The sequence below is a fragment of the Somniosus microcephalus genome, chromosome 12, assembly GCF_052327205.1.
Source record: "Somniosus microcephalus isolate GS21.2 chromosome 12, FLI_Smic_1.0, whole genome shotgun sequence".
Taxonomy (NCBI): Eukaryota; Metazoa; Chordata; class Chondrichthyes; order Squaliformes; family Somniosidae; genus Somniosus; species Somniosus microcephalus.
This window is the reverse complement of record NC_140998.1, coordinates 62,584,989-62,606,949: the sequence shown is the minus strand read 5'-3', so window position 1 is coordinate 62,606,949 and position 21,961 is coordinate 62,584,989. Positions and strand designations below refer to the sequence as shown.

At 41.6% G+C, this 21,961-nt stretch overlaps 1 protein-coding gene across 2 annotated transcripts in view; it reads left to right on the top strand.

The window, feature by feature from the left end:
- Positions 1 to 21,961, top strand: part of dync1h1 (dynein, cytoplasmic 1, heavy chain 1) — a 104,904-nt gene that overhangs the window by 49,832 nt on the left and 33,111 nt on the right. Inside the window, exons 45-56 of one of the 2 annotated variants that reach the window (XM_086002965.1) lie at positions 508 to 622; positions 737 to 898; positions 1,289 to 1,503; positions 3,839 to 4,043; positions 7,795 to 7,968; positions 9,193 to 9,312; positions 9,419 to 9,539; positions 10,292 to 10,487; positions 10,677 to 10,794; positions 11,892 to 12,107; positions 12,272 to 12,484; positions 14,797 to 14,924. In XM_086002965.1, the coding sequence (XP_085859091.1) occupies positions 508 to 622; positions 737 to 898; positions 1,289 to 1,503; positions 3,839 to 4,043; positions 7,795 to 7,968; positions 9,193 to 9,312; positions 9,419 to 9,539; positions 10,292 to 10,487; positions 10,677 to 10,794; positions 11,892 to 12,107; positions 12,272 to 12,484; positions 14,797 to 14,924 (1,983 nt within the window). Of the gene's footprint in view, positions 1 to 507; positions 623 to 736; positions 899 to 1,288; positions 1,504 to 3,838; positions 4,044 to 7,794; positions 7,969 to 9,192; positions 9,313 to 9,418; positions 9,540 to 9,803; positions 10,000 to 10,291; positions 10,488 to 10,676; positions 10,795 to 11,891; positions 12,108 to 12,271; positions 12,485 to 14,796; positions 14,925 to 21,961 lie in introns of both variants that reach the window. The other variant, XM_086002966.1, reaches the window with a different exon arrangement.

Here is a 21,961-nt window from a genome sequence, read left to right as displayed (position 1 = left end):
GCAGCTGAAGGTACAGCTGCCATTAGTGGAGCGATGGATATCAGAGGCCAGAATTGGAAGAGCGCAGAGATCTCGGATAAAGGCAGTTGATAACAGGCATAAAGAAATGAGGGATAACGGGAAGGAAAACAAACAGTGGCTATGCTACTGACATGTAATCCAGAGGCCTAGATCAACTCGTTTACTCCTGAATGTACCTAACTTTTTCAGCCGTTTTTAGTGACAAACTAGTTGGCAAATACCCCAAATTCACGCCGTTGCATTGAAATAAATGCTGTCTATCGGCGTGGACTGCAACAGCACTCCCTGTGGAGGAGCGGGTACTGACTGCAACTTCCGTATTTGCATGTTAATTGCGCATGTGCGGACGCCAGAAGTTGCTCTCCAATTTGTGCCGTTATAACGGTGAGCACTGTTGGCCTCGCCGTTATTGCAAAATCCGGCCCATAATGTCAATATAAGAATTATTTAAAAAATAATCACCTCCATGTAACTAATTTTTTTTAGGATATTCCGGCAGCCACAAGGCCATTTGCTGCTTATTGGAGTCAGTGGTGCAGGAAAAACGACGCTGTCTCGTTTTGTTGCCTGGATGAATGGCCTTAGTGTATATCAGATAAAGGTTAGTGCTATTTTTTTTCCTGTTCTAGCAAACAGAAACTGTTGCATAATAGAAGTAGCGTTTTTTTTTTAAAGTTCAACTTCTAGTAAAATGCTAAAATATTGGTGTGTACAGGTTCATAGGAAGTATACGGGTGAGGATTTTGATGAGGACCTGAGAACAGTGTTGAGGCGTTCAGGCTGCAAAAATGAGAAGATTGCTTTCATTATGGATGAGTCCAATGTACTGGATTCCAGTTTCTTGGAACGTATGAACACATTGTTGGCCAATGGGGAGGTAAATATAAAAAATGTTAACTGTAAATCTGAACCAATCTTGCAAATCTGCTAAAGCATTAAGAAAAATGTATAGGTAAAATTGTTTTCAATAATTAACTTGCTGTAAAAAAATTATTGTGACCATGATTTAGTCCATTAGCAAAATAATTTTTAAGTCTATTAATTCAAACAATTCTTGCACATAGGGTAGCTCTCAAACTTGGTAAACCTGAGTTTGTGTTGACACTTGGCTCGGCAGAAGTGCTAACATCCAAAACTACTGTGAGGGTAAATAAAAATGAGGCAAACCATGAAATACTTCAGATTTGCTAAGTTTATGTTTGGAGTAATGAAATATTTAAACTTCGCCAAAATAGGGCACATTAATCTGTGATTTCCTATTGAACAGGTGCCTGGGCTATTTGAAGGGGATGAGTATGCTACCTTAATGACTCAATGCAAAGAAGGTGCTCAGAAGGAAGGTTTAATGCTCGACACTCATGAAGAACTGTACAAGTGGTTCACAGGCCAGGTTATCCGCAACTTACATGTTGTATTCACCATGAATCCGTCATCTGAAGGCTTGAAGGATAGGGCTGCAACTTCTCCAGCTCTTTTCAACAGGTAAACAGAATTTTGTATGGCATATTTACCATTATTACAATTCTAGTTGCATTCTTTTTAAAGTATATGTGTGATCTTTTGTGAAGTATATTTAAAAGTGTAATACATCCTAAAATGGGACATCAGTTGGTGTTCTTCAGTCCTGGATGCCAGTCCTAGAGCCCTAAAGTAACTTAACTATTGGCTGGCACTGAGTGTTTTTATTTACTTTTGAGCTCTGGGAAGGAAGATCCATACTCTTAAAACAGAAGCCACTTGCTGACCAAACTCTGGCATATACTGGTGAGCTCTTTTTTTCATTTAATATTCCTGTTCATTCCATCTCTTTTCCTGCCCCCCAGGCCCTTTACCGGTGACACCCTTTAGGTAGTAAGTTTATTTGCATATGTGGTAGCTTTCATTTCTAAAACTTACTGCTTCTGCAGTTGGGTGAGCTTAGATAAATTCTGAGTAGAAGTCATGCCAATGCCCAAAATGTTTAACTAAACCATACTGAACCCAAAGCAAATATTGCATTATTTGTGTTAGTGGCCAAGATGTTGTCCGAAAGGTCCTTTCGATCTGGCCCACAAAGCTGTTGATGCTATGCACAAAAGCAACTATAGCAGCTTTGGACTTCAATTCTTTAAAGTTCTTGGGCCCAGAGGACACTTACTTCCCTGATTGGTCAAAATCCACCAATTGGAGAGCAGTAATCACCAGTTCTCCTGGCTCATGAATTTTAAAAAGCTGAAGCTTATACGTTTTCAAGCTTTGGGAGCGTGAGGGGGAAACGTGGATGTGGAGGTGTCGTGGTTTGAGGTTCTTCGTCCATTTCCCCATTCCTTTGAACATGTGAATTTAAAATGTATTCTGAACAAAAGCTGCCTAAAAGGTAGTAGGTTTTCATGCTAGGCTGCGATTTAGTTAGCACAGCTTCATATTAATTGCATTTTGTTTATTTGGTTCAAAATATTGGTTCAAATACTTGGATAGGTGTGAATTAATTAAGGAAAGCCAGCACGAATTTGTTAAAGGCAAATCGTGCTTAACCAACTTGATCGAGTTTTTTGATGAGGTAACAGAGGGTTGATGAGGGTAATGCGGTTGACGTGGTGTACATGGATTTCCAAAAGGCGTTTGACAAAGTGCCACATAATAGGCTTGCCAGCAAAGTTGAAACCCATGGAATAAAAGGGACAGTAGCTGCATGAATACGGAAATGGCTAAGTGACAGGAAACAGTGGTGAACGGTTGTTTTTCAGACTGGAGGAAGGTATAGTGGTGTTCCCCAGGGGTCAGTTCTAGGACCACTGCTTTTCTTGATATATGTTAATGACTTGGACGTGGGTGTATAGGGCACCAGTTCAAAATTTGCAGATGATGCAAAACTTGGAAGTATAGTGAACAGGTGAGGAGGATAGTGATAGACTTCAGGAAGACATCGACAGGCTGGTGAAATGGGCGGACACGTGGCAGATGAAATTTAATACAGAAAAGTGTGAAGTGATGCATTTTGGTAGAAAGAATGAGGAGCGGACATATAAACTAAATGGTACAATCCTAAAGGGGGTGCACGAACAGAGACCTGGGGGTATGTGTGCACAAATCGTTGAAGGTGGCAGGGTTGAGAAAGCAGTTAAAAAGGCTTACAGGATCCTGGGCTTCATAAATAGAGGCATAGAGTACAAAAGTGTGGAAATTTTGATGAACCTGTATAAAACACTGGTTCGGCCCCAACTGGAATATTGTGTCCAATTCTGGGCACCACGCTTTAGGAAGGATGTGAAGGTCTCAAGGTGCAGAAAAGATTAGGAGAATGATTCCAGGAATGAAGGACTTCAGTTACGTTGATAGACTGGAGAAGCTGAGGTTGTTCTCTTTGGAGTAGAGAAGATTGAGAGGAGATTTGATAGGTGTTCAAAATCATGAGGGATCTGGACAGAGTAGATAGAAGGAAACTGTTCCATTGGCAGAAGGGTTGAGAACCAGAGGACACAGATTTAAGGAGATTGGCAGAAGAACCAAAGGCAGCGTAAGAAACTTTTTTACGCAGCAAGTGGTTAGGATCTGGAATGCACTGACTGAAAGGGTGATTGAGGCAGATTCAATCACTGCTTTCAAAAGGGAGTTGGATAAGTATCTGAAGGAAACAAATTTGCAGGGGAGTGGGACTAACTGAGAGCCAGCACGGGCTCGATGGGCCGAATGGTTACAGCACAGAAGGCCATTCTATGAAAAGTCATAAACCACTTTGTGTAGAATTAGTTGAACAGATTTGAATGTTCAAAACCCATCATTAATGTAATTTTTTTTTTACATGCAACTTTTTGCTTCCCCCTCCCCCCCTCCGTAGGTGTGTCTTGAACTGGTTTGGAGACTGGTCCACTGAAGCCTTGTATCAAGTTGGCAAAGAGTTCACCAGCAAAATGGACCTTGAAAAACCCAATTATATTGTCCCTGACTACATGCCAATTGCATATGATAAGCTTCCTCAACCGCCATCCCACAGAGAGGCTATTGTCAACAGTTGTGTTTTTGTTCATCTGACCTTGCATCAGGTGAGTCATTATAACAGTGGTGTTGGATTCTTTTGTTTATCCATGTTTAGTATTCTTGGTGGAGAAATGTACTGCATGCAATTAATATTCAGATCAATATCGATGTCCTTTTTTTACATAAAAGGGTACCCTAATGAGTGAAATCATATTTAAGCATGCTTTTGAACAGATGTTTGCAAGTATTTTTAAGTGTAAAATAGCCGATGTCTTTTTTAGCTTACTACTTTCCCAAATTCTCGCGCGCGCTCTCTCTCTCTCTCTCTCATACACAAGCCATTCTTGTGAATCTGGGGGTAAGCTATTCAGACAGAGGATTTACAGCAAGCCCAATCTGGCCTTCAACACCCACTCACTCCTGGATAACTGTCAAGAGAAGGACCCCTGTTGTGTTTTTGTTTTCTCCTTTGCTTGCCATTCCAGCAGTAGGCCATCTAGCTGGCCTGGCTGAGATGGATTAACTACTGGTCTGTATGGCTCAGTATCAGTCCATATGTTGCATTTACCCACTAAGTCATCAGGAGTAAGGGAGGGGTGGGGTGGTTCATATGCATTGGATCTGAATTCCACAAAACTAGTCAGTTGACCTCCAGTGGCAATTTAAATTCTTTTTGGTCCTTTTTGATTAGGAAGGTGTTGGTGATAAAACCCAATGGCCAGCTTATGCTGCATAATCGGGTGGTATTTAACTTTAAAATTATTGATGCCCTTTTTAGCATCAGTTTTTAAAAATAAAGGTCAAACAATTTTGTAGATGAGCAAGTTTATCTTTTAATTCACTTATGGAATGTGGGTGATGCTGGCAAGGCCAACATTTATTGCCCATCCCTAATTGCCCTTGAGAAGGTGATGAGCCGCCATCTTGAACCACTACCCTTCGTGTGGTGAATGTACACCCACAGTGCTGTTGGGGAGGAAGTTCCAGGATTTTGACCCAGCGACTATGAAGGAACAATCATATATATTTCCAAGTCGGGGTGATGTATGAATTGGAGGGGAACTTGGAGCTGGTGGTGTTCCCATGCACCTGCTGCCCTTGTCCTTCTAGGTGGTAGAGGTCACAGGTTTGGGAGGTGCTGCTGTACATCTTGTAGAGGTGCACACTGCAGCCACAGTGTGCTGATGGTGGAGGGAGTGAATGTTTACGGTGGTGGATGGGTGCCAATCAAATGAGCTTGAGTGTTATTGGAGCTGCAATCATCCAGGCAAGTGGAGAGTATTCCATCACACTCCTGACTTGTGCCTTGTAGGTAGTGGAAAAGCTTTAGGAGTCAGGAGGTGAATCACTCCCCAAGAATACCCAGCCTCTGATATTCTCTTGTAGCCACAGTATTTAGTATTTAAGTTTGTGGTCACTGGTGACACCCCCCCCCCCCCCCCCCCCCCAAGGATGTTGATGGTGGGGGATTTAACGATGGTAATGACGTTGATGGTGGTGGTTAGACTCTTGTTGGAGATAGTCATTGCCTGGAATTTGTGTGGCGTGAATGTTACTTGCCACTTATCAGCCCAAGCCTGAATGTTGTCCAGGTCTTGCTGCATGCGGGAACGGACTTGCTTCATTATCTGAGGAGTTGTGAATGAAACTGAACACCGGGCAATCATCAGCAAACCTCCCTACTTTTGACCTTGTGATGGAGGGAAGGTCATTGATGAAGCAGCTGAAGATGGTTGGGCCCCAGACACTGCCCTGAGCAACTGCTGCAACAATGCCTTGGGGCTGAGATGATTGGCTTCCACAATCATCTTCCTTTGTGCTAGGTATGTTTCCAGCCAGTGGAGACTTTTTCCCCCTGATTCCCATTGACTTCAATTTTACTAGGGTTCCTTGATGCCACACTGTCAAATGCTGCCTTGATGTCAAGGGCAGTCACTCTTGCCTCCCCTCTGGAATTCAGCTCTTTGTCAATGTTTGGACCAAGGTCTGGAGCCGAGTGGTCATGACAAAACCCAAACTGAGCATCGGTGTGAAGGTTATATTGGTAAGTGCTGGTTGATAGCACTGTCGATGACCCCTTCCATCATCTTGCTGATGAGTGAGAATAGTGGTAATTGGCTGGATTGGATTTGTCCTGCTTTATGTGGACAGGACATTCCTGGGCAATTTTCCACTCTCCGGTAGATGCCAGATGGCTTTCGGCAGGGCTACTTTTGGAGCAGAAGTCTTCAGCATTACAGCCGGGATGTTGACCGGGCCTATAGCCTTTGCTGTATCCAGCGCGCTCTGCTATTTCTTGATATCACGTGGAGTGAATCGAATTGGCTGAAGACTGGCACTGTGGGAGTACCTTCAACATGGACTGCAGCGGCTCCAGAAGGCGGCTCACCACCTCGAGGGTAATTGGGGATGGGCTATTAATGCTTCTGCGACGGTACGTTGGTGAGGATGGGGTCAAGTAGGTTTTTCCCCTAGTGTTGGTTCTCTCTCAACCTGCTGCAATCAGTCTGGCAGCTTTGTCCTCCAGGGCTCGTTCAGTAGTGGTGCTACTGAGCCACTCTTGGTGATGGACTAAAAAAAAAAAAAAAAAAAAAAAAATTAAAGTCCCACACCCAGAGTACATTCTGTGCCCTTGCTGCCCTCAGCTTCTTCCAAGTGGTGTTCAACATGGAGGAGTACTGATGCATCAGCTGAGGGAGGGTGGTAGGTGGTAATCAGCAGGAGGTTTACTTGCCTATATTTGACCTCGTGCTGTGAGACTTCATGGGGTCCAGAGTCAATGTTTTGAGGACTCTTGAGGCCACTCCCTCCCGCCTGTATACCATTGTGCCGTCACTTCTGGTGGGTTTGTCGTGCTGGTAGAACAGGACATACCATGGGATGGTGATTGAGAAGTCTAGGACATTAGCTAAAAGGTATGATTTGTAAGTAAAAATATTTCAGGCTGTTGCTTGACTATTTGTGGGACAGCTCTCCCAATTTGTGCTCAAGTCCCAGATGTTAGTGAGGAGGACTGGGCTTGATGTGCCTTTGTTGTGTCCGAATCTGATACCTAGGTCAATGCCGGCTGCTCTGTCTGGTTTTATTTGTATTTATATAAACACAAAATGCTGGAAATACTCAGCAGGTCAGGCAGCATCTGTGGAGAGAGAAACACAGTTAATGTTTCAGATTGATGACCATTCAATTGTCGAAAGGTCATTGACCTGAAAAGTTAACCCTGTTTCTCTCCCTGCAGATGCTGCCTGACCACCTGAGTATTTCCAGCATTTTCTGATTTTTATTTCCAATTTTCAGCATCTGCAGCATTTTGCTTTATTATTTTTGTACCGAACCGCTACAACAAAGTATAACGGAGTGGCTTGCTAAGCTAAATCAGAGGGCAGTTAAGAGTCAACCACAGTGCTGTGGGTCCGAACTAATACCGGGTGAGGGTGGCAGATTTCCTTCCCTAAAGGACGTTGGTGAACCAGTTGGATTTTTATGACAATATGGTAGTTTCATGGTCAGCATGACTGATACTAGTGCTTTATTCCAGACTTTTTTAATTAACTGAATTTAAATTCCCCAGCTGCTGTACTGGGATCATTAGTCCAGGCCTCTGGTAACATAACCACTGTGCGACCGTACCCATAAATCTCCAAGACAGTATGAAGTCCTTTATTTTCTCATTGTTTTGGATAGTATCTGATTCTAATAGTGTTTAAGTATTTAGCAGCAGCCATAGGAATATTTTAAGAATACATACATTTGGGCATAAATTTCAAGATGCTCAGTGCCTGAAATCAGCTGAAATGGAAATAATTGTTTTCTTAGGCAAATACTCGACTGGCCAAACGTGGAGGCAGAATAATGGCCATCACTCCTCGCCATTATCTGGACTTCATCAGCCACTATGCCAACATGTTCAATGAAAAGCGTAGTGAACTGGAGGAGCAACAGATGCATTTAAATGTTGGTCTGCGAAAGATTAAGGAAACAGTCGACCAGGTACAGTTAAACAAGTCATAAAACCACATTGCTTAATGTTTGGGTAATTTGTCTTTGAAAAATCATGGTGCCAATCTTTTACTGTATGCTTCCTCTCTGCAGTAATTACTCACTAAAGCCTTGAGATTCTATATAAGCAGATTGAGCAATGTCCTTGGTTCTGAATTTTGTTAATATTAGGTAAATTTGTTTCTAAGCAGTGTACAAATAGTAGAATACATCAAACACTATTACTATATTGGTTGAGCTACCAGCAAAGATACAAACTTTTTGTTGCTGCAGTGTGCTTATGTGAATGGATGGTGTTGAGGATTTCTTTGATAACTTAAAGGTACTCTTTGATCTTGTAAATCCAAGATGGCTTCCCCCCTCTCCTCGCCTCTTTTCTTCCCCCCCCCCCCCCCCCACCCGTCTCCTTTAGGATATTATATAACTGTTTCCCTAAGTGTCTATTTTTGTTAACATATTAAATCATTTGCTTTTAACTATTTACATGCTTTAATAAAGCATTATTGATCTAACACCAGATGGCCAGCAATTTAGTGCTTTTGCTAGTCGTTGAGATTTCCACATTGGATTTGTATAGTATATTGGCATAATACATTACCATATGTATCAGATTGAATAGGAAATGGTTAAATTCCCCTTGCCCCTTTTGGTTTGGTAGTCCCCTATTCAATCTTCACGCACATTCTATGAGCTAGAGCAGATTGTTTGTCTTGTTGCATCTGAGATACCTTTATGATACTGAAGTCTTAAAGGGCCAATGCCCCAAGTAGTTCTTTTCTTCCTTCCTTCTTTCTCCATCTGCACCACTACCCTTATGGGAAACTGCAATGTAGAAATGGAAGAAAACCTTACTAAATGTCTTCCATACTCTTCGATTCTTGTAAATCCAACATGTGTTTTTTTCTCTCTTCCCCCTCACCCCCACCCTTCTCCTTTTAGGATGTCATATAACTATTTTCCCAAGTGTCCATTTTTGGTAACATATAAAATCATTTGCTTTTAACAGTACACCAAAGAATGTTAACAATTTTTGCCCTGGGTAAATATATTTTATATAAAAAATTAAAAAAAAGCTGAGAACCTAGATACTAATGCAGAGTGGTTCTGACTGACAGTGAAAATACCGTCATAAAATTTATTCATATTAAAAAGTGTAATACACTTGCTAGGTCGTTAATTTGCTAATTAAAAAAAAAAAAAATCCTTTCATTCTAGGTTGAAGAATTACGGCGAGATCTGAGAATTAAGAGCCAAGAGTTGGAAGTTAAAAATGCAGCAGCCAATGATAAGTTGAAGAAAATGGTGAAGGACCAACAAGAAGCTGAAAAGAAAAAGGTAATTTATAGCTTTGAGAACAAGAACACTTTGCTTGAAATGAACTTCTCAAACTAGGAAAGTAGAGCATCTGATGAAGTAAGACACCTTTCACTTTCTTTGATAGGTTATGAGTCAAGAAATTCAGGAGCAGCTGCACAAACAACAAGAAATTATTGCTGACAAGCAGATGAAAGTAAAGGAAGATCTGGACATGGTAGAGCCTGCTGTCATTGAGGCTCAGAATGGTTAGATTTGTTTCGAATTCAGTTTGTAAAAATATATATACATATTTTAATGAAATTTATGTAGTATGCTGAATTGCTATCTGTAGTAACATTTTATTTACTTTTTATGTTTTTGGAACTATAATCCTGTAATTTTCTACCTTTTTTTAAACAACTGATGAACTGATCTTTTCTGTGGTGTTTATCTCAATTTTCTGTCTCTCCTAACCTTCACTTTCTCTTGCTGTTTATTTGCACTCTGGCCTACGGTGCTGGTCTGATTAGCTGTAAAATCGATCAAGAAGCAGCACTTGGTAGAGGTTCGTTCAATGGCTAATCCGCCAGGTGCAGTGAAGCTAGCACTCGAGTCAATCTGTCTGCTCCTGGGCGAAAGTACAACTGACTGGAAACAGATCCGATCGATCATAATGAGGGAAAACTTCATTCCGACCATTGTAAATTTTTCAGCTGACGAAATCAGGTGAATAATGGGGTGCACGCAGCTGCTGGAGGTGGAAGGAAATTGTCCAGAAGACTAGCCAAAAGCTTAAAACTAAGGAAAAACTACCAAAGCAATTGATCATTTAAAAATTAATAGAATTTGAACATTTTGGTGTAAAATTTATGAACCAAACAAATTTGCTGTTTGGGTGACACAATGTCCAGCTGGTCTTCAAATAAAAAATTTCCTCTCTTAATTCCCAGCGACTGTTACACACCCTTATCCTTTTGCATGTCCATTTAAAGCCCCTTTCTTTTCACCCCTCTATTAGCTGTGAGCTCTATAAAGAAGCAGCATCTTGTTGAAGTGAGAGCCATGGCCAATCCACCTGCTGCAGTAAAACTCGCGTTAGAATCAATCTGTCTCCTGCTGGGTGAGGAGACAAATGACTGGAAAAAGATCAGACAAGTTATTATCAGAGATAATTTCATCACCAGCATAGTCAACTTTAATACTGAAGAATTAAGGTATTCATTATTTTTATTTAAAAATCACATTTTTTCTTGCATTTTGATTGTGTTGCAGCTCTTCATTGCTATGCGCCACCTAGTTTGTGACTGCCACCTTTTTTTAGCACTATCAAATTGTGGTTGAATTTCCAGCCCTAAAATTTCAAAAGGGCAATTGTGTTAACATTGTTCATCTTTATTCATTAGTGATGTTATTCGAGAGAAGATGAAGAAAAACTACATGTCCAATCCAAGCTACAACTACGAAATTGTCAACAGAGCATCTTTGGCTTGTGGTCCAATGGTGAAATGGGCTATTGCACAGGTGAGTAACAGAACAAACCTGGATTTAAAAAAAAAAATAAAAAAAATAAAAAAAATTGTTCTGTGATCATTTCTGCTACGATCAAAAGAACACTTCAGATTAAAGTTGTGAGCCAGTGCAGATGCATGGCAGATGCAGTATAATGTGGATAAATGCGAGGTTATCCACTTTGGTGGCAAAAACAGGAAGGCAGATTATTATCTGAACAGCAATAGATTGGGAGAAGGGGAAGTGCAATGAGACCTGGGTGTCTTTGTGCACCAGTTGCTGAAGGTAAGCATGCAGGTGCAGCAGGCAGTTAAGGCAAATGGTATGTTGCCTTCATAGCGAGAGGGTTCGAGTACAGGAGCAAGGATGTCTTGCTGCAGTTGCACGGGGCCTTGGTGAGACCACCCCTTGAGTATTGTGTGCAGTTTTGGTTGCCTTATCTGAGGAAGGATGTTCTTGCTATGGAAGGAGTGCAGCAAAGATTCACCAGACTGATACCTGGGATGGCAGGAATGACTTATGAGGAGAGATTGGGTCGATTGGGCTTCTTCGCTGGAGTTTAGAAGAATGAAAGGGGATCTCATTGAAACTTATAAAATTCTAACAGGACTAGACAGACTTGATGCAGGAAGGATGTTCCCGATGGCAGGGGAGTCTAGAACCAGGGGTCACAGTCTAAGGATAAGGGGTAAGCCATTTAGGACAGAGATGAGGAGGAATTTCTTCACCCAGAGAGTGGTGAACCTGTGGAATTCTCTACTACAGAAGGCAGTTGAGGCCAATTCATTAAATATATTCAAGAAGGAGTTAGATATATTTCTTAAGGCTAAAGGGATCAAGGTATATGGGGAGAAAGCAGGGACAGGGTACTGAATTTGGATGATCAGCCATGATCTCATTAAATGGGTTAATCTCATTAAATCTCAAACAGGCTCGAGGGGCCGAATGGCCTACTCCTGCTCCTATCTTCTATGTTCCACTCAATTTGCACCTTCTGTACTATAAAACCTCTTAAAAGGTGGGATCACTAGGGGTAGCCAGTTTTTTCTTCTCTTGGTCAACGGCACCCTTGTATAGCTGCTTTAATTTCGTACCATTTTGTTTCATAGCTTAATTATGCTGATATGTTAAAACGAGTAGAACCTTTACGCAATGAACTACAGAAGCTGGAAGATGATGCAAAAGAGAACCAACAGAAGGCTGATGGGGTAGAGCAAATGATCCATGACCTGGAGACCAGTATTGCTCGTTACAAAGAAGAGTATGCTATTCTGATATCTGAAGCCCAAGCCATTAAGGCAGATCTTGCAGCAGTGGAAGCGAAGGTAAGTGGCATTATAAATAAAAGCTTCCAATTGCGTCATGGAAATCCTTCTAAAAGGTGGGGCTGGGGGCCGGGGCACCAACTAAGGCTGGGATAGAAGGTATTGTGAATTTTCTGTCTGTTTGTCTCAGCAAAATGCTTTTTTGGTCATAAAACCCCCTTTAGGTTAACCGAAGTACTGCACTGCTGAAAAGTTTGTCTGCTGAACGAGACCGCTGGGAAAAGACCAGTGAAACATTTAAGAATCAGATGGCCACCATTGCTGGAGACTGCTTACTATCAGCTGCTTTCATCGCTTATGCAGGATACTTTGATCAGCAAATGCGCCAAAATCTGTTTACAACTTGGGCACATCACCTACAGCAAGCAAGCATTCTGGTAATTTTAAATAAGTTCAAAAGCTTGAGGTTATTGTGTTGATCAGAAGAGATAACAATGGAAAATGTAAAATCTATCTACATTGAACCAAATTGTTTTTTGGACCTGTTTACCCTCTGTGCAGAATAGAAAGAGAGGTTCTTGTTACAGGGGATTTGACAATTAGCGGTATAGAGAGTATGCTCTGCAGTCACGATTAAGAGTCTAGGAGGGTGTGTTCCCTACTTGGTGCCAGGGTAAGAGATACATTAAAGTGGCTGAAAAGGGAGGAGGGGAAGAACCATTGTCTGGATCATGTCTGAACCAGCAACATAGGAACTTGGAGGGATAAGGGAGTATCACTACAGTATCTAGATGCTAAATTAAAATGGAGGACTGAGGATAGTAATCTTTGGATTACTATCCGAGAGCCACATGTTGTTTGACATTGATAAACGGATAAGGAAAGTAAATGTGTGGCTGAAAGAGTGGTGTGGGAAGAAAGGGTTTCATTTCATGGGACAGGGAGGAGTTGTAACACTGGAATGGGCTGTGCCTGGACTGGGCTAGGACCAAGAAGTGATGAAATACAAGAACATATTATATTGCATGAATAGCAAGTTCATGAATACAGAGCATCAGCAACAAAGTGTGATGAGTCAAAAAGTATGCAAAATGCACCATCAGGGCATCTGGGCATGGTGGGCAGTTACCTAAATAGGAATTCTGTACAAAAATGCACTAAGTACAAGAAATAAAACAAATTAGTTGGAAGCACCCATTCCGTTTAACGTGTATGACTTAACCAGAGACCTGGCTACAGAGTAATACCAGAGCTTAAAGGGTTAAAGTATGAGGGCAGGTAGTATAAACCAAATTTGTATTCCCTTGTGTTCAGAAGGTCAAAGGGTGATCTAATGACTCCATGACACTCTGAATTAAGGTATTTAAAATAAAGTAATTTGGTAGGGTAATGCATTGTATTGCAGCACAGAAACGGGCCATTCGGCCTAAGCCAGAGTATGTTCCACACGATCCTCCTCCCATTCTACATCATCTAACCCTATCGGCATATCCTTCTAATCATTTCTCCCTCATGTGCTTATCTAGTTTCCCCTTAAATGCATCTATGCTATTTGCCTCAACTACTCCTTGTGGTAGCGTGTTCTACATTCTTACCACTCTGGATAAAGGAGTTTCTCCTGAATTTCCTATTGGATTTATTAGTGACAATCTTATCTTTATGACCTCTCGTTTTGGAGACTCCACAAGTGGAAACATATTTTCTCTACCTCTATCGACTAAAACCCTTTCATTACCTTAAGGATCTCTATCAGGTCACCTTTTCTAGAGAAAAGAGCCCCAGCCTGTTCAGCCTTTCCTGATGAGTATATCCTCTCTGTTCTGGTATCCTCATTGTGAATCTTTTTTGTACCTTCTCCAATGCCTCTATCATTTTTATAATATGGAGACCAGAATTGTGCACAGTACTCCCAAGTGTTGTCTAACCAAGGTTCAATATAAGTATAACTAACTTCTCTGCTTTTCAATTTTATCCCACTAGAAATCAACCCCAGTGTTTGGTTTGCTTTTTTTACGGCCTTATTAATCTGCAACTCTACTTTTTTAGTGATTTGTGTATCTCTGCCCCTAGAACACTTTGCTCCTCTACCCCATTCAGACAATTATTATCCAAGCAGCATTATTTCTGTTTGTGTTTCCCATTTAAAGTTTTTTCTCTTTTCCCAGTTGCCCCAGCCCCCCCTCTCATGTTGATGCTGCAGGTCAGTTGACTCTGTGAAGGCCAACTCTGCAGCTGGACACCGTGGGCCATGCTGAGCCTGACCTGGAGTAACGTCTCAAAGTATAAATTAACTGTCTAAAACCCATGCAAGATGAACTATTTTTTGTCTGGTGGTGGAATCCAGAACAATGAGGTGCAATCTTAAAATTAGAGCTAGGTCATTCAGGAGTGAAAGCAAGTAGTACTTCTTCACACAAGGGTAGTGGAAATCTGGGACTCTTCCCTGCCACCCCCCTCCCCAAATGGCTGCGGATGCTGGGTCAATTGAAATTTCCAAGAGCGAGATCGATAGATTTTTGTTAAATAAGAGTAGCAAGGGATGTGGATTGAAGGCAGGTAAATCAGCTGAGGTTACAAATCAGCCATGATCTGATTGAATGCTGAAACAGGTCCGAGGGGCTGAATGGCTTAGTCCTGTTCCTATGTAAACTATATGTTCTATGTCAACTATTCTTCATTTGGATGTACGTGGGGAAAAGTTGCATCAAAAATAGTTTTCCACAAGTTAATCATTGCCTTTTAACTTCAGTTCCGAACAGACATTGCGAGAACAGAGTACCTATCTAATGCTGATGAACGCCTGCGCTGGCAAGCAAACTCTCTACCTGCAGATGACTTGTGCACGGAAAATGCTATCATGCTGAAACGTTTCAATAGGTATGCATCTCTTTTTCAAAAAAAAAACCTTTTAATGTAAAGTTTGATTTGGAAGAATAATGTGGCAAAGTATTAATCAGAGGAGGGACATTTGCTGGGTCCAGTTTAAGGTGGTGTCAGCTGTTGTTTCAGATAGCTAAAAACACAAGAATTTTTTGTACTTAATGGTTGAAACAGTTTTGAATACACACGGGTTCTACGTGTATATCCATACTGTAAAAATGGAAACTTGCCTTTTGTGGTATATTTTTGCGATGATGAAGGACCCTGGACTTAAATGTACAGAAAAATATTTTTTACATTTAACCCCTGGGACTCTGTCTGAATGCAACATACTGTACTCATGGGAAGGGTTCCCATGTTTCCCTGTTGATTTCATGTTCTTGTTTAAAGTGCTAATGAACAGAGAATATGTTTTAAAGTGCCAGTGCTCTTAGCGATTGTTACTTTCAGTGAACAATTTCGGGAGACTACGTTGCTGACATACAAGAAGACAGAAAGCGTTAAGCTAATTGTTATTCTAATCCAATTCACTCAGACAGCAAGAGGCAAACCATTGCTATGTTGAACACATTCCTGTTTAAAATTATAGGAGTGTGATTAATGAAGCTACTTATGCACAGTAAAGTTTCACAGCACTATGCACAGTTCTTACAAAAAATTACTGTACTTTAAAACTCCAAACCACAATTCATCTGGTGAGAATGTTAAATAACACCATTGCTGGCAAAAATACGCCCCAAGTTAGTTTTTTATCATTTATACATTAAAAACTCCAAAATCTTGCAGATAGGAAAAGTTTTTTCCCCCCTTTTCAGGGTTTAATTTCCATTTGAACTACTTCCTTGTGCACCTTCTACAAAACAATTTTTTTTAATAAACTAATATCCGAGATGGATAGAAACATAGAAAACTAAAGCAATAGGCAAAAATAAAAGTGAACATAAGAACATAACATAAGAAATAGGAGCAGGAGTAGGCCAATCGGCCCTCGAGCCTGCTCCACCATTCAATAAGATCATGGCTGATCTGATCCTAACCTCAAATCTTCTATCACACTCCATCCCACCCGAACCCATGTGATCTCCCAGGAGAGGCGAAAAACCAGATTAAAAAACCCAATGGCCAATTTGGGAGAAAAAATCTGGGAAATTCCTCTCCGACCCATCTAGGCGATCGAAGCTCTTCCAGGAGATCACTCTGTCCCTATATTTTCTACAGTACTTACCTTCTGTAAAGGCGATCTCCACCCCAGCCAGGAGCAGGAATAAAACCATCTCCTGAAATCTAACACAGAATTAGAACACAAGAAGTAGGAGCAGAACGAGGCTACACGGCCCCTGGGCCCGCTCCACTACCCACAGGGCCATGACCATTCCGAACCTAGACTCATGTCCAATTTCCTGCCTGCTCCCCGTAACCCTTAATTCCCTTTACTTCTAGGAAACTATCTCTTTCTGTTTTAAATTTATTTAATGATGTAGCTTCCACAGCTTTCTGGGGCAGCAAATTCCACAGACCTACCACCCTCTGAGTGAAGAAGTTTCTCCTCATCTCAGTTTTGAAAGAGCAGCCCCTTATTCTAAGATTATGCCCTCTAGTTCTAGTTTCACCCAGCATTGGGAACATTCTCACCGCATCCACCCGATCAAGCCCCTTCACAATCTTATGTTTCAATAAGATCGCCCCTCATTCTTCTGAACTCCAATGAGTAGAGTCCCAATCTACTCAACCTCTCCTCATATGACCACCCCCTCATCCCCGGGATTAACCGAGTGAACCTTCTTTGTACTGACTCGAGAGCAAGTATGTCTTTTCTTAAGTATGGACACCAAAACTGTATGCAGTATTCCAGGTGCGGTCTCACCAATACCTTGTACAACTGCAGCAATACCTCCCTGTTTTTATATTCTATCCCCCTAGCAATAAAAGCCAACATTCCATTGGCCTTCTTGATCACTTGCTGCACCTGCATATTAACTTTGAGTTTTGTGCACCAGGACCCCCAGATCCCTTTGTACTACAGTACTTTCCAGTTTCTTGCCATTAAGATAACTTGCTCTATGATTTTTCCTGCCAAAGTGCATAACCTCACACTTTCCAGTATTGTATTCCATCTGCCAAATCTCTGCCCACTTACTTAGCCTGTCTGTCACTGCAGGTTTTTTATGTCCTCCTCACTCACTACTTTCCCTCCCATCTTTGTATCATCTGCAAACTTTGATATGTTACACTCAGTCCCCTCCTCCAAATCGTTAATATAGATTGTAAAGAGTTGGGGACCCAGCACTGACCCCTGCGGAACACCACTAGTTACTGATTGCCAGTCTGAGAATGAACCATTTATCCCAACTCTCTGCTTTCTGTTAGAACCAATTCTCCACCCACGCCAGAATATTATCCCCAATCCCGTGATTTTTTATCTTGAGCAATAATCTTTTGTGTGGCACCTTGTCAAATGCCTTTTGGAAGTCTAAATACACTACGTCCACTGGTTCTCCTTTATCCACCCTGTATGTTACTTAAAGAACTCAAGCAAATTTGTCAAACATGACTTCCCCTTCATGAAACCATGCTGAGTTTGTCCTATTAAATTATGTTTATCCAAATGTCCTGTTACTGTCTCCTTAATAATGGACTCTAACATTTTACCAACCACAGATGTTAGGCTAACAGGTCTATAGTTTCCAGCCTTCTGCCTACTACCCTTTTTAAATAAGGGTGTTACATTAGCAGTTTTCCAATCTGCTGGGACCTTTGCTGAGTCCAGGGAGTTTTGGAAAATTATTACCAATGCATCCACAATCCCTACCGCCACTTCCCTCAAGACCCTAGGATGTAAGCCATCAGGTCCAGGGGATTTATCCGGCTTAAGTCCCATTATTTTACCAAGTACCACTTCCTTAGTGATTTTAATCGTATTTAGCTCCTCCTCCCTAGAGCCCCCTGTTTGTCCAGTGTTGGGATATTCTTAGTGTCCTCTACCATAAAGACTGATACAAAATATTTGTTCAGCGTTTTTGCCATCTCCATAATTCCCACCATTAATTTCCCAGTCTCATCCTCTAAGGGACAAACATTTACTTTAGCCACCCTTTTTCTTTTTATATAACTATATAGAAACTTTTGCTATGCATTTTTATATTTTTTGCTAATTTACTTTCATAGTCTATCTTCGCTTTTTCTTAATCAATCTTTTAGTTTTTCTGCTGTCTTTTAAAGACTTTCCAATCTTCTATCCTCCCACTAGATTTGGCTACCTTATATGCCCTTGTTTTTAGTCGGATACTATCTTAATTACTTTACTTAGCCACGGATGGCTATCTTTTCTTTTACACCCTTTTTTCCCTCAGTGGAATATATATTTTTTGGCAGTTGTCAAATAACTCCTTAAATGTACACCACTGATCATGTACCGTCTTACCCTTTTTAATCTATTTTCCCAGTCCACTCTAATCAATTCTGCTCTCATACCTTCATAGTCTCCTTTATTCAAGCTCAGCATGCTTGTTTGAGATCCAACCTTCTCACCCTCTACTTGAATATGGAATTCAACCATGTTATGGTCACTCATTCCAAGGGGATCCTTTACTAGGACATTTTTAATTAATCCTGTCTCATTACACAGGACCAAATCTAAGGTTGCTTGCCCCCTGGTCGGTTCAGTTACATACTGCTCAAGAAACCCATCCCTAATATACTCGATGAACTCATCCTCAAGGCAGCCCTGCCTAATTTGATTTGTCCAGTTAATATGATAGTTAAAATCCCCCATAATTATAGCTGTTCCCTTATTACAAGCCTCAACTATTTCCTGATTAATACTCCGTCCAACAGAGTTGCAACTGTTCGGAGGCCTATAGACTACGCCCACTTTTTTTCCCCTTATTATTCCTTATCTCTACCCAAACTGTTTCACTATCCTGCTCCTTTGACCCAATATCATTTCTCTATTATAGTGATTCCTTCCTTTATTAACATAGCCACCTCCCCTCCCTTCCTGCCTGTCCTTCCTGATTGTTAAATAACCTGGTATGTTTAATTCCCAGTCATGGTCACCCTGCAGCCATGTTTCTGTAATGGCCACAAGATCATACCCATATGTAGTTATTTGTGCCGTTAACTCATTCATTTTGTTACGAATGCTACGTGCATTCAGATAAAGAACTTTCAAATATGTTTTGTGACACTTGGTTCCTGTTTTTTCCCCTTTTACTACTTTACCTTTTACTCCATACCTTCTGTCCCTTCCTGACACGTTCTGTTTTTTAATTTCCCCACTGCTACCTAAGTACGACTTTCTCCGTTGTCATTTCTGTTATTTGCTCTCTAGAAACCTCCCCCCCCCCCACTAATTAGTTTAAAGCCCTCTCTACAGCCCTAGTTATGATTTGCCAGGACTCTAGTCCCAGCACTGGCCAAGTGGAGTCTGTCCCAACGGAACAGCTCCCTCCTGTCCCAGTACTGGTGCCAGTGTCCCAAGAAGCAAAACCCATTTCTCCCACACCAGTCTTTGAGCCATGCATTTAACTCTTTAATTTTATTTATCCAAGCCAAATTTGCTCGTGGCTCAGGTAATAACCCAGAGATTATTACCCTTGAAGTTCTGTTTTTTAATTTGACCCCTAGCTGCTCACATTCCTTTAACAGAACCTTCTTCCTTGTCCTATCTACGTCGTTTGTACCAACATGGACCATGACAAATGGATCCTCCCCCTCCCAAGTTTCTTTCCAGCCCAGAAGAGATGTCCTTAACCCTGGCACCGGGCAGGCAACACAGCCTTCGGGACTCCCGCTCTTGACTGCAGAGAACCCTATCTATCCCCCTAATACTATCCCCTACCACTACAACATTTCTTTTTACTCCCTCCACTTGAATGGCCCCCTGTACCACGGTGCTGTGGCCAGGTTGCTCATCCTCCCTGCAGTCCCTGCACCTGCCCTCACAGGGAGTAAGAACCTCAATCCTGCTTGACAAGAGCAAGGGCTGCAGCTCCTTCAACACTACATCCTGGATCCCTGTACCTTCCTCGCTCGTAGTCACACCGTCCTGTCCCTGACCACGGACTACATCTGCAGTAATTAATTTCATAGGTGTGACCACCTCCTGAAACAGTGTCCAGGAACTTCTCCCCCTCCCTGATGTGTCGCAGTGTCTGAAGCTCAGTCCCAAGCTCTTTAACATGGAGCTTGAGTTCCTCTAGCAGCAAACACTTACCGCAAATGTAATCACCGTGAGCCTCAATGGGGTCCACCAGCTCCCACATTTCGCAACAGTGACACATCACCTGTTCACCCATATCTGTGTAATTAATTAAATTTCTTATTAGTTATGAAGACCCTCTGCCCCGATATGGATGATATTACACCACTATTTAATAGGACTTACCAACTTAAAGGTATAGAAGAGAACCTACCAACCAGCTGATCACCAATCTCCCTCGTGGAAGCTGTCTGGGGGACCTGTCCGGTTGAATTGTCTCTCTGCTCCACGTCCGCAGTGTTGGATTAGCCTGAGAGAGGGAAGCAAAACAGAGCAACAAGCACCCCCTCACCTCCCACTTACCAAACTCTACTTACACTCCATGCGACCGCACTCAACGCTACCGCACTAAGCCCGCCCCTTTTTATACCCGGATTCTACTTCCGGTTTCAACTCCCCAACAGCTTAATTTACTCTATAAAAAAAATTTAAACTTACTTCAAATAATTCACTTTTTTACTCACTAAAATTCAGTAAATGCACTTAAGACTTTTTCTGCCACTTACCAAAGTCTGCTTAAACTCAAAGCGATTGCACTCCAGTGACAAAATAATAGAGAAAGGCAGCAAGAACTGAAAAAGGGACAATTGTAGAAAGATTAATGCAATTAAATTGAGAAATAGATAGTAAATAAGGACCAGTGTAGAAATAGAATATAGGGAAGTTCTTGCATGATAAAAATGTAGATTTTGCTTGTTTCTCAATCTCTGCAGTAATGTTGCGGTTGGACTAAAGGGCTGAAATCTATATGCATCATAATTCTTTGAATAATGGCTACTGATTCAGTTTCTAAATAGATGATGTTTTCTTCATAATGCACATGAGGGTATTTTGAAATTCATTTACAATAATTTTTCATCAAAACAATGAAATGTCTTTTTCACCTTTTTAGTATTTGTCTGGGCATTGTCAACATCACACTGATTCTGTGAACCCAGCCTCTGATGGGAGTAAAGTTGAGAGCTTTGGAACTGAAATATCAGTGTTTATTCTTATTAGATTAACAGATCAGGAGTGGCTCTATTATTTGGAGTTGACTTGCTGCGCTTGAGAAAGATCATGTTTGAGATATTGCGGATGGAAGAAACTGACTGACCCTGTTGGGACAAAGAATGAGAGACTGTAGTGATGGAATGGGGGAGCAGAAGAGGCAGTGTTGAAGGGCTGAGGGAGAGAGAGATCTGTTTAGGCACGAGAATAAGTGGAAGAATGTGTTCCACTTGCAGCAAGCATATCTTTTAGGGCAATGGGGTGGGGCTTTGGCAGCAGTACAGGACCATGAACAGGGAGGCCAGATCTGGGGGTAGTAGGTCTCTGGGAACACTTCAGCCTTAAAACTTAAGGTGTGAAAGATACCGAGGCTTTCAGCTGTGGCCCAGGCACAGTGTGACTGTACTAAGTACGAGTACAAAGTTCTTTACTTTTTAACCTACAAGCAGCAGGGTCAGTGCTCAAAATCAATTAATCTGGTCTTGACACTAAGAATCCACGCACTCACTTTAAACTACTTCTCTAGTGTGGGTACATACTGTGTTCCCTCACAGCCTTGGTCCTTCTACCCCTTCTTTCTAATCCAGTTAGTGGCCCAAATGCCCTCCATGCTCCAGTTGTTCTCACCTGCACTTATTGCAGCTGTTCCTAAATCCACAAGTACAGGTGTAAATACAATGCAACATCAACAGGCAGAATATTCATAGTCATAGTTTTACAGCACAGAAAGAGGCCCTTCGGCCCATCGTGTCTGCGCCGTCCATCAATCCCTGTCCAGTCTAAT